The following is a 12191-nucleotide window of genomic DNA, read 5'->3' on the forward strand; positions in this document are numbered from 1 at the left end:
ATTTGTTCGCTATTGCCAGAACTTGAAGACTGTCAGCAAAATCCATGATGCATCACAAAACTTATAATTGGAAATAAAAACATCTGAAGCTCTTCTGACAGAGTAAAGTACCATGGTGCTGATCAGAACAAGGAAATGTGAGCAACCTTGTAGCTGTTTGTGTGCAAACACAATTATGTATAAATGCAGCAGAGAGTTGAATCAACACTTAACTCCCACTCTGAAAAACACTGAGAAAATTACATTTAAAGGCATGGACGAACTCAACATATTGATGATCCAAAATGAGGGGGAGAGAAGAAGGGAAAAAATACATCCTGCTCACACTTCCTTTGAAAACGCAGCTTGATGGGCTTTCTCTTGCTATTTCAACCATTTTAGAATTACGCTGCCTGGGACTCCATCTAATTTTCTGGCTGCAGAAGTTAAGGCACTTCCTCCACAGTTACTAAATCTGACAAATTACACCTGGGTCTACTCTAACATGAAAAAGTGAGCTCTTTGTTCCTGACCCTTGGGCAGCATAGAGATCAAATTCCTGGACATTGGAAAGCCCCACTCATTTTCATTAAAAGCCACGGGAGACCAGCTCTGCATTTCTGTTCAGAAGGGGAACAAGTTACACTGCCGAACAACACAACTGCCATGCTCAGGTCAGAGCAAGAGGGGCTTTTTACTCTTTGCAGCTTGGCTACTGATCCGTTTGTACCCAGATTTTTTTCTTTTCTTTTTTTTTTTATATATAAGCATCTTGGTAGCAAAAGAACAACTGAAATTTAAAAAAAAAAAAAAAGAAGAAGAAGAGGCTAGTCAATTTTTAAATACCAAGTGCCATGAGTGAATTTCTTGAAATCTGCTAGCACTAAAATGCTGGCTACAGATCCAGTCACCAAAAATACAAAGATGATTTCAAAATGCCACCTCTCCTCCATCCTGGCCAGACAAGCAGTGAGTGAGTGAGCACAGTGGCCGATACCTGACAGATTAGAATGTTCTCTCCTCTGATCAGCATTTGCAAAAGACATACAAGAGCTGAAAGTGATCATAAGAGATTAGGAAGCATCTCGGTGGCAATGAACAACATGAGGGATACAAGAAATCCACGAGCTTTGCTGAACGAGAGCAGAGTCCTGGGCAGATCTAACCACCAGGCCTCACAATACCCTCTCCTTCTGTCCCCCAGAGAGGGAGAGAAAAAGGTAATAGGAGAAATTAAGAATAGCTTTAACTGCACTGTTAGTCCTGTGACAATACATCACACCTGAGTCCTTTCTTTAAGACTCCTAGAAAAATGATGAGGTGAGGGAGTATATACACAGAAGCCACAGAATAGGGCAGAAGGCCTCCTGAGCTAGGTTCCCACAGCCCACCCTCCCACCTCCTCTCAGGAATAGTCAACTCTTGCCTTCCTTCCAAGGAAACATCTTTCTTCCAGGACAAGGAACCCCATTTACTTCTTCAGTGTAGGTCACTGGATTTTCCCAGACCCATCAAACCACAGCCAAACCCTCTTCCTTGCAGATTTAATAAGCACCACAGTGCACTCCAATTGCAAACACCCGCGAGGGCTCAGGATTGTTTTAAGCTATTTTCCACATACAAATTCCTCCTAAATTGTAAGTCAGGAGACATTGCGTTAATTCTCTCTGGTCTTTAGGAAGCTTTCAGTGGTGCTACAAGTTATAAACAGGGAATGAATGTGAGCTGATATACCTTGTTTAGAGCAAAACTGAGTCACAATTCACATTTTGTAAATGAGTTAATAGCTCTCTCCCTGGTCAGATGGCAATTACTTTTGAGAAATCTGTGACATGATGGAAATCCTTAGTATCAAGGTTCTCATTTTGATTTCTGTTTTTAAATTAAAACCAGTAACAATATCAGCAAATCAGAACTTAATATTTCCTCTGGAAAAGTCATTGGGAAAGCATGGAAATCAAACTTAAATCAATTCTAACTTACAAAACAGAAACAGACTCATAGACTTAGAGAATGAACTTATGGTTACCAGGGGGGAGGGAGAGTTAGGGAGTTTGGGATGGACATATTCACACTGCTACATTTAAAATGGATAACCAACAAGGTCTTAGTATATAGCAGATGAACTCTGCTCAATGTCACGTGCCAAACTGGACAGGAGGGTAGTTTGGGGGAGAAATATGTATAGTTGAATCCCTTTGCTGTCCAGGTAAAACTATCACAATATTGCTAATTGGCTATATTCTAACATAAAATAAAAAGTTAAAAAAATTCTTAAATCAGTTCACATTATTTTGGGGTTGGAATATATGATGGGTTACTAAGCAGGCATCCACCTACTTGTGAATCCCAGGGATGGAAAAATCCTTTTTGCTGACAGGATAAAAGTAGCAGCTCTGGTATAAATCCCCCCAAACTTGCTTCCAATCAAATTCTTAATAATGAAACAGGCTAAAAATTGTACAAAATATTAAAATAATCAAGCATGTCCACAAATACATGCTCTTTGAATATTCTAATTTGGGTGACTACCGAAGTGGGTGGCATCAGAGAGAAAGTGGGGCAGACCTCATTGCCCCTGTTTTACAGAGAAGCCGATGGATTTGTCACACAGTCACCAGAGACTGAACTAAGGCTAGACCCCAGCACATCTGACTCCCAGTGCAACAGTCTTTGCACAAAGGTGGACAAGGGTACAAAGGAGACTGGAAATACCAACCCCACTAGGCCAGTAACAGCTAGCTCTTATCAAGTGCTTATTCTCACGTCAGAAAGCCTTCTGCATGCTGCGGGTGCATTAACTCACTTACGACAATGATGAGAGAAAAGTAAAATTGCTATTTCCCACTTTAGAGATGAGAAAACAGAGGCATGGAGGTATTCAGGGAAAAGTTCAAGTCCAAAAGCTGAATAAGCGGTGCAAACGGGAAATCTTGTTGTCCCTGTACAGAAACACTGATGTAAGCATTCCTAAATCAACGTTCGGATTACAGCAGTTCTGGGAATATTAATTTTAACCAAAAAAGTCTTCAGCAAGATCCGAACTGAGTTGGACATGACTGAACGACTAACAGTCTTCCTGTATCCACTAATCAGTCCTTCTGGATACTAACTAGTAAAGCTAGAAAAAAAAAAAAATTACAGGAAATGTCTCAACTTTCTATTCTACAGAAGACAATCCAAACTGTTGAGTAGGGGTGTGTGTATGCTCAGTCCTGTCTGACTCTTTTGTGACCCCGTGGACTGTAGCCCACCAGGCCCCTCTGTCCATGGAATTTTCCAGGCAAGAATACTGGAGCGGAGTGCCATTTCCTACTCCAGGGGATCTTTCCCACTCAGGGATAGAACTTGTACGCCTTACGTCTCCTGCATTGGCAGGCAGATTCTTTACAACTGCGTCACCTAGGAAGCCCTGGGAAGTTGAGTGAGGTGGCCAATCTGAATTCACTCTGTCCTTTTCCAGCCTTATTCACAACTCCTAGGGCATGACCAGGATACTCTTCCAGGTTGCGTAAGTAAAGGTCAGTTTTTCTGCTCTATATACACATAGGGCTCTCAAAAAGTAAGAAAGCAAATTGATAAAAATCCAAGACTCCTCTACTATTGATTTTCTGGTCTCACACTCCCATTTTAAAGACGCAAAAACTGGCTCTAGAACCTAAGTGACTTGCTTAAATTCACATAAACACTTAGCAGCAGAGCTAAGTCCTGAAAAGTGGTAATTATTAATATTGCTCTAAGCAAACCACCAGACACTCTTCTCAATTCAGTGCAAACATCAGCCAATTTAATCCTCACCATAACCCTCTAAAGTAGGTATTATTTTCACTATCTTAGAGATGTAGAAACTGAGGTTTATCCTCTATGAGTTAACCTCTTCAAAACCAGACAACTGCCAGTTGACAAAGCCAAAATCAACATGCTTCCTTATCTGGTCCCAAAGAATATGCACCAGCTTCAACTTTTCTAGAGCTGAGAATTGCAGGACCAAGAATTGTAGAACTGAGCTCTTAACCTGTAACTTGCAAACTGTCTGGGGATTAGTCTTGCGTGTGTGTGTGTGTATATTAGTTGCTCAGTCCTGTCCGACTCTGTGACCTCACAGACTGTACCTCGCCAGGCTCCTCTGTCCCTGGGATTCTCCAGGCAAGGATACTGGAGTGGGTTGCCATTCCCTTCTCTAATCAGTCTTGCCTGGGGAGCTTTAAAAATACAGGTCACTGGGCTCCACCTCAAAAAGGAGAATCAGCATCTTGGGGGGGTGGTTATGGCTTCAAAATCTATATTTCTTCAGAGTTGATCAGGTGATTCTCATGTGCAGCAAGATTTGAGAAACTCTAAGCAAGATATTTCATGAGTGTTTCCAATGTAAAACACAAGGAGGAAATGAATCACCTAAGGCTGATGGAATGTTCAGAGTGGCTGAATCTGCGTGAAGGGTAACACAGTGACCTTCCCCCAAATTTTTCTGTGTCCCATCAACACACGTGCAGCCCCAGTCACACAAACAGACGCGAATCTACTGTACCAAAGCTCTGCCCCCATTGATCTCGCCCAAAGAACTCTGCATCACAACAAACAATTCGCAGCAGTGCCAAAATTCATGTTCTGTTGGAAATACAGCATAAAGGTTTCATTTCACCCTTGTTTTTTTGGTTTAAGACACTTAAGCTGGCACCATGCTTTCTCAGCATTGAGCTAAAAAAAAAGAGGGGAAGACTGTTAGAAGGAACACTTACCAAGGTGCACCATATATCCTGAATCCCTTCACTGTTACCTCCGAGTCTTGTAAGTAAATACTGTTCGTCAGGAGGGACTGAACGTTGTCAAAGTCCTCTGGTTTCAATTTGGACACAGAGGGGAAACGGTAGTAGTCCTGTTTAACAAGGTCTGCCATGAATTCCTTATCAAATGTCAGTTCATGATTCCCAGCAATTACTATTTTATATTCATATGGCAGGTTTCCTGAAATACGAAAAAAAAAAAGAGCACCAATTAGCACGTTCATTTCCCATCACGAAGTACAACAGCCATGACTGCGTGATTATCAGACAGTATCCCCAAATGAAACAGATCACACTCCTTTATATTTCCATGGGAACCAAAATTTATGACTACTCCTTTATGCTAACAAAAATGACAATAAACGGGAGACAGGAAGCCGCTCAGAAGCTTAAAAGCTACTAAGGAGACATTAAGTTTTCTAGTTCCATTTCCCTTTTCTGTTTGCTACAGTGTCACTGTGATAAATCCATACTGTGATCCATACTTTAGAATCATCCAGCAAAAATTACTTTAGTCATAAGCCTTAAAAAGGTCTAGATTTGGTTTTAATCCTTAAAAAATAAGCTGACCAACTGTTTGTAACAACTCCGTTCCCTGCTAGATTTTTAGTATCACCTCAGTACAAAAGACACAGCATACACATTTCACAATTTGCATAAATCAAAGGAAGCACACAGTACAATTTTGTATGGCAAGTTAAAGTTTACCTTTTGGCTTGTGAATAAAAAGATTAATAATGACCCCCTGATTAGAAGGCTAACTTTCCTCCCATTGGGATGGGAGAAGAAACTGTAAAGCTTAACCCCCTTTTAATATTTATGGTATGGAAATGTGAGTTCGCCAGTGTGTGCTTTTTATGCAAAAGTTTCCCGATCAAAATGAGATAATTCTGGGAAGAAGAATGAAAGCTATAAAGGAAAACCCAAACACCAGACTTCTGCATAGATTTATAATGTTTGAATAAAGTACAGATCATACATATTAATAACTCATCGTGATGCTATAAGAACCAAAATCCAAAGGGAGATAGTGCCCAGCAGCTGTCCCCATCCTGAAATTAATGCCCTTTTCTCTTCTTTGTCATTACGCATCCCTCAAGCCTCACCACTGGGCAGCTGCTCATTTTATTTTATTTCATTTTTATTTTTAAGGAGGAAAAGGGTGGGAAGACGGTGCCTATAATTCCAGCTTCCTGAGACTCCCGGGTCCAATGCAAAATTAATGTTTCCCGCTATTCCAGGAAGAATGAAAGCTACCACTAGCAGGAATTGGATATATTTGTTGTAAGAATTCATCCTTACCAGCAAGCCAGAGTCAATGAATCAATTAATGAAGCTTACAGTCTGAGACAGAATTATGTTTGGGGGGGAGGGCAAGTTTTTGTCATAGGTCCAGTTGGATTTCACCAATGCAAATTGTAAACAGTATTAAAATTGGATACACAGAACGTGGGCTAATGGGGAGACTTATGAGAGAGATGAAAACAGGCAGAAAATAATACTGCAGGAAGATAAAACTGAAAACATGGTGGCTAAGCATCAATGGATAGATATCCTTGACTACTGGCCCACAGAACTGTGTGACATGCCTTTGGCCTCAGTTATTCAAAGCGTTGTGGTGAAGAGCTCCAAAAAAATAGGAAGCCTCTCTCAAGGACATCCCTGATGGCCCCGTGGTTAAGAATCTGCTTGCCAATGCAGGAGACTTGGGTTCGATCCCTGGTCCATGAGGATTACACATGCAGCGGGGCAACTAAGCCTGCGTGCCACAACCACTGAAATCCGAACGCCCTAGAGCTTGTGCGCCACAATAAGAGAAGTCACCACAATGAGAAGCCCACCCACTGCAAACTGGAGAGTAGATTCCACTCACTACAACTAGAGGAAGCCCACGAACAGCAACGAAAACCCAGCACAGGCAATAAGTAAATAAACAGATTAAAAAAAGAACCTTCTCTTAAACACATGCAGAGCTTATAATCTGTACTAGCATTAAGGCAGTAAGATTGTGATGTATGTTGCAAGTTACCTGGATAAAATGATGATATTTTGCACAATTCCCTACACTTAAAATACAGATAAAAGATGTATTCAGGAGTCTGAAAATTCCCAGCACTGTACATGATAGAAATTTTTGAGACACTGCGGTACTTCAACATCATGGCTCTGTGACCCCACTGGCCCAATACTGCCTGCCCGGACCCACCCTCCTCCCAAGGCTAGAACAGTCTGATATGTTTTCCTGGACAGTAATCTGCTCCAAGGCAGGTGCTACCTGATTGAATCTTTGAGCAACTCTATTTGTACGAGTCATGCTTTAGCTGCCAGTTCTCCTTTAATGATTCATGATGATGGACTCACTGCAAACTCTGTCTTTATGCACCACTGCTCTTGCAAGAGGCCTTGGCTTCTTGCTTTTTCCATTTTAGAGCATTGCTTCAGGGATGGGATGGGTGAGACTGGGAAACAAGGCGACCTGAAGGAAGTACATTTCTCCCCTTCAGATCAGTGAAAGAAAAAAAACAAAACTGCTGCAAAGTAAATCTTTCTCAGGAAGACAGGCCTCTTCAGTATCTTTTAAATCACATTTTGGAGACTCAGCATAAGGAAGTAGCCACCAAAATGAACAGCCGTGGAAATCGTCATGATATTTACACACTGCCAACAAACTCATCTCTTTCTGAGAATCCAATAGTAGTTTCCAACTTCCATCCTCTGTTACCTATGTTATGAGATTGTCTGACATGCTTTCTTTTTTGCTGAACTGACCTTTCATCTGTAATCTGCCAACCTTTATGTTTTATATGAAAAGTGTAAGCAAGGCAGCTGACAAATCTCCTGTTACTTGATGGCATTTTCGTTGTGTTTTGTTTTTTTTTTTTTTCCCAGACTAGATTAATTTGGAAGGCTCTGCAGTCAAGCTCCAACCTTCTTGGTATTCAAATAGCATGATTTTAAAATTGTCAGACAAAGAGGTGCCTGCCTTTATCCATTTTATTCAGATCAGGTCATCGAAGTTGACCTGATCTGAATAAAAAACCAAGGCCATATGCAGATATTCTAATGTGGGAAAAGCCTTGCTTTGAATGACCTAAAGAATTCTACCAACTAACCAGTTCTATCCTCCCAAGACATGGTATATGTTTTACCAGTAAGATACGAGATGATTTTAGGTGAAATAGAGATGAATTTCTGACAGAATGTAAAGTAGCTTTGTATGTTCTAAAAATGCACATTTGAAAAAAATATGCCAACACAAGTAAATGATATATGGCTTCATTTTTCTACTATCTTTTCTATTTTCATTTTTCTATTTTTGTATATAAAATAGGAGATGGTTTAAAGAAAACTACTGAGCAAATAATCATATAGATAATTCAAAGATTTGGCAAAGCAATGACTACCAAATGAATGAAATTTGGGCAACTAGTCCATCTATAAGTTTAGTTAAGAGCTACAGATAATAAGTAAGACAAGTTCCTGGAGGCAGCAATTAAGTCTTATTCAAAACTGTGTTTCCTACTGTATCTGTATTACCTCACTATATCATATAAATAGATGCTTACTTAAAAACTAAAGGATAGCTGAAGTAAGCTAGGTCGTTGCTGCTACTCCACGATTCTAATTATCCTACACGCTTGCCACTGTCTATTCCCTAAGCAGCCGTCACAAAACTTTTCCAGGTTCCAGGCTCCAGCCTCCATTTGACTCCCCACTTAGCTTACAATACACATCCTCTTGGAGAAGGCAATGGCACCTCACTCCAGTATTCTTGCCTGGAAAATCCTATCCTCTAGCCCCAAGATGGAGAAGGCAATGGCAACCTACTCCAGTACTCTTGCCTGGAAAATCCCATGGATGGAGGAGCCTGGTAGGCTGCAGTCCATGGGGTCTCTAAGAGTCGGACACGACTGAGTGACTTCACTTTCACTTTTCACTTTCATGCATTGGAGAAGGCAATGGCAACCCACTCCAGTGTTCTTGCCTGGAGAATCCCAGGGACAGGGAAGCCTGGTGGGCTGTCATCTACAGGGTCGTACAGAGTTGGACACGACTGAAGCAACTTAGCAGCAGCAGCAGCAGCAGCCCCAAGATAGGCTCTCTTTATTTCCCAATTGCTCCTTTACATCTTCTAATCTTTTTAATAATTGGCCTCAATGCTTTTCTTGTTACTGGCCCTTTAATTTTTCAGATATCTCTCTATACTATTTTGGATGTCTTTATTATATTTCTCCCACTTTAGTAAGTTGATGTTTACTCACCCCAAGAAGATAAAAACAAGAAGCTCTTCACACACCCACACCCCCCCCACACACACATCTCAAATGCAATCTTAAACCATCCCTGGAATTATTTCCTCTTTGAGATGCATCTTCATTTTATTCCTAAACTTCTGGAAAGAGGCTTCCAGAAGTTTGCAGCTGGTAGGCCACATTCAGCTGAGAGATGTATTACCGTTGGTCCTCAACTGTTTTCTTAGTTGAACTAACATTTAGAAATCTGGAGGTATCGCACTAAAAATTCAGGGTTTCCGGCTTCTTTTGGAAGATCAAAAATCAGGCAACTCTGACCTCTAGTCTATTGCAGACCTCCTCACTCTCTGTTACTTCTCCCTCCTGGCCTACTTATCATGCTTGTGTACCCTCATGGGTTAACCTACTATTAGAATCAGCAACTTAAGACTTAAATGGCTATTCAGAATTTACCTGATGTTGGACTTCCCTGCTGGCCCAAAGGTTAAGCATCCACCTGCCAATGCAGGAGACATGGGTTTGATCCCTGGTCTGGGAAGATCCCACGAGCTGAGGAGCAACTAAGCCCAGGTGCCAAACTACTGAAGCCCCTGCACCTATAGCCCGTGCACCACAACGAAGAGAAGCCACCACTCACCGCAATGGAGAAAGTCTGTACGCAGCAACAGAGACCCAGAGCAGCCAAAAATAAATGAATACAACTTAAAAAACCAATGATTTAACCAACGCAACCTCCCTTTGTTTCTGTACTCAACCGAAAGCTTCCCTGAATGTCAATAATTACCTCCTAAAAACAAAAGCCGAGGTTTTTCCTTCATCATCTCCAAAGATCACACGGCAGTAACGTCTCTGTCTGATAAAGTATCTTTTCCCTAGATTAGTGATGCTGGACTCTGCCTTCTCCTCCTCCCTCTCCAAGGTATCCCTTCCTGTCTTCTTTCTCGGTTCCCTGTGCCTCTCATCTCATTCTCAGCTGACTTGCTACACTTCTGCTCTTTATCGTTACTTCTATGAATATTATTTAGTATTTTTTTTATTGCATGTGTCACATTTCTACTCTTTATGATTAAATTTTTAAGTCTTATTACAAATTAAACTGTGACGGCAGCATGGGTAAGAGTAGAGGCTCTGCAGGCTTCACCACCTATTAACTATATGACCTTGGACAGAGCTCTTACATCCTCTAAGGTGTCTTAGAAAAACAAGGACAATAATTGCACCCACCTCACAGGTTGCATTCAAGATAAAATGAGATAGAGCTTCTAAAGCACATGCATGGTGTGGAGTAAATAATCGGTGCACATTAATTATTATTTTATTCCATTTGTTTAGTTTTTCCCTTTGCATGTGACTTATCTCCTCCTAGTCGATCCTTGAAGGCATGGATTGTGGCTTGTGGTTCCCTGTTTGACCCAAACTAGTTCAATACCTTGGGCTTCCGAGGTGACTCAGTGGTAAAGAATTTGCTGCCAATGCTGGAGATGCAGGAGACATCGATTCCTGGGTCGGGAAGATTCCCAGGAGGAGGAAATGGCAACCCACCCCAGTATTCTTGCCTGAAAAAACCCCAGGGACAAAGGAGCCCAGTGGGCTACAGTCCATGGGGTCGCAAAGAATTGGACATGACTGAGCGACTGAGCACACACACAGTTCAGTACTTGCCAAATGGCAGGCATATAATAAGCAACAGTTTACCAAGTGAAGGAATGACTGAATCCCTTCAAGACTCACCAGGAGCTTCCTAAAAAGAATTCCAGGAATGGGCTTGTCATCTTGAGTCATGACAAAGTTTAAGCCAGTATCAGATTGTCCTCCAAGTTTAAGCCCTCTTGAATTGCAAGCTCAATTAAAAACAAACACACACAGTTGGGGGCCAACTCTAATACATCTGTGAGCTGAATTTGGCCTACCAGATGCAAGCTTCTGGAATCCTCTTTCCAGAATTTTAGAAGTGAAATGAAGAAGCATCTCCGATCCAGTCTAGCCAAATAATCTCCAACACACTGTTTTTAAACTGCAGTTTATTCAAATATAAATGGGGAGGGGATAATAATCACACTACCCTTAAGGTTTGATGCACATTACATAATCTACTGCATGTAAAGATGTGCAGTTTCTAACACTTCATCGTCTCTAAACAGGTACTGCTGCTGCTGCTGCTAAGTTGCTTCAGTCGTGTCCAACTCTGTGCAACCCCATAGACGGCAGCCCACCAGGCTCCCCCGTCCCTGGGATTCTCCAGGCAAGAACACTGGAGTGGGTTGCCATTTCCTTCTCCAATGCATGAAAGTGAAAAGTCAAAGTGAAGTCGCTCAGTCATGTCCGACTCTTAGCGACCCCATGGACTGCAGCCTACCAGGCTGCTTGTCCATGGGATTTTCCAGGCAAGAGTACTGGAGTGGGGTGCCATCACCTTCTCCACTAAACAGGTATTAGCTGTGCTCAAATAATTATTATAATGATTGCCCTTCCTAGTTGCCAATCAAGAAAATACTAGTTTGTCCACAAATTGGATCACCCTCTGGTCACATTGCACAATGTCACTATCTTCAAAGATGAGCAGCTGAGGATGAAAAGGAAAACTCTGACTTTCCAAAGGCTGAAACTGACATGGTGCAATGTGCCCTCCAAGTTAACAAAAGTATCACTGGGGTCATTAAGATGTCTGAATCTGGAGGTGATGGTGGGTGGACACAGGAGACTTTCAGCTTGTACACACTGCGAACCTAGCTGCCTCCGTCAAGATGTTTCTAACCCTGAAAATGTATGCCCTTAACACATCACTTATTTTTCCCTTCAATGATCCAGTTACCCATCTCTTCTAACATTTACTGACTGCCCCAAAATATGCCAGGATCAGTCCCTCATTAACAAATGAATAGTATAACCTGTGACAGGTAACAGCTTAGATTCTATTTGTCAAGAGTGACTACTAGACAATCTCTTTAACAAGTGGTGCTGGGAAAACTGGTCAACCACTTGTAAAAGAATGAAACTAGATCACTTTCTAACACCACACACAAAAATAAACTCAAAATGGATTAAAGATCTAAATGTAAGATCAGAAACTATAAAACTCCTAGAGGAGAACATAGGCAAAACACTCTCAGACATAAATCACAGCAGGATCCTCTATGATCCACCTCCCAGAATTCTGGAAATAAAAGCAAAAATA

The 12191-nt window shown here is 41.5% G+C and overlaps 1 protein-coding gene across 3 annotated transcripts in view; it reads right to left on the reverse strand.

Annotated features, from left to right (window-relative positions):
* Positions 1-12191, reverse strand: part of MPPED2 (metallophosphoesterase domain containing 2) — a 210916-nt gene that overhangs the window by 99279 nt on the left and 99446 nt on the right. For all 3 annotated transcript variants that reach the window (XM_027979587.2, XM_012096142.5, XM_042233306.1), the window contains exon 4: positions 4719-4944. In XM_027979587.2, the coding sequence (XP_027835388.1) occupies positions 4719-4944 (226 nt within the window). The remainder of the gene's footprint in view (positions 1-4718; positions 4945-12191) is intronic.

This window comes from Ovis aries, chromosome 15, assembly GCF_016772045.2.
Source record: "Ovis aries strain OAR_USU_Benz2616 breed Rambouillet chromosome 15, ARS-UI_Ramb_v3.0, whole genome shotgun sequence".
Lineage (NCBI taxonomy): Eukaryota > Metazoa > Chordata > Mammalia > Artiodactyla > Bovidae > Ovis > Ovis aries.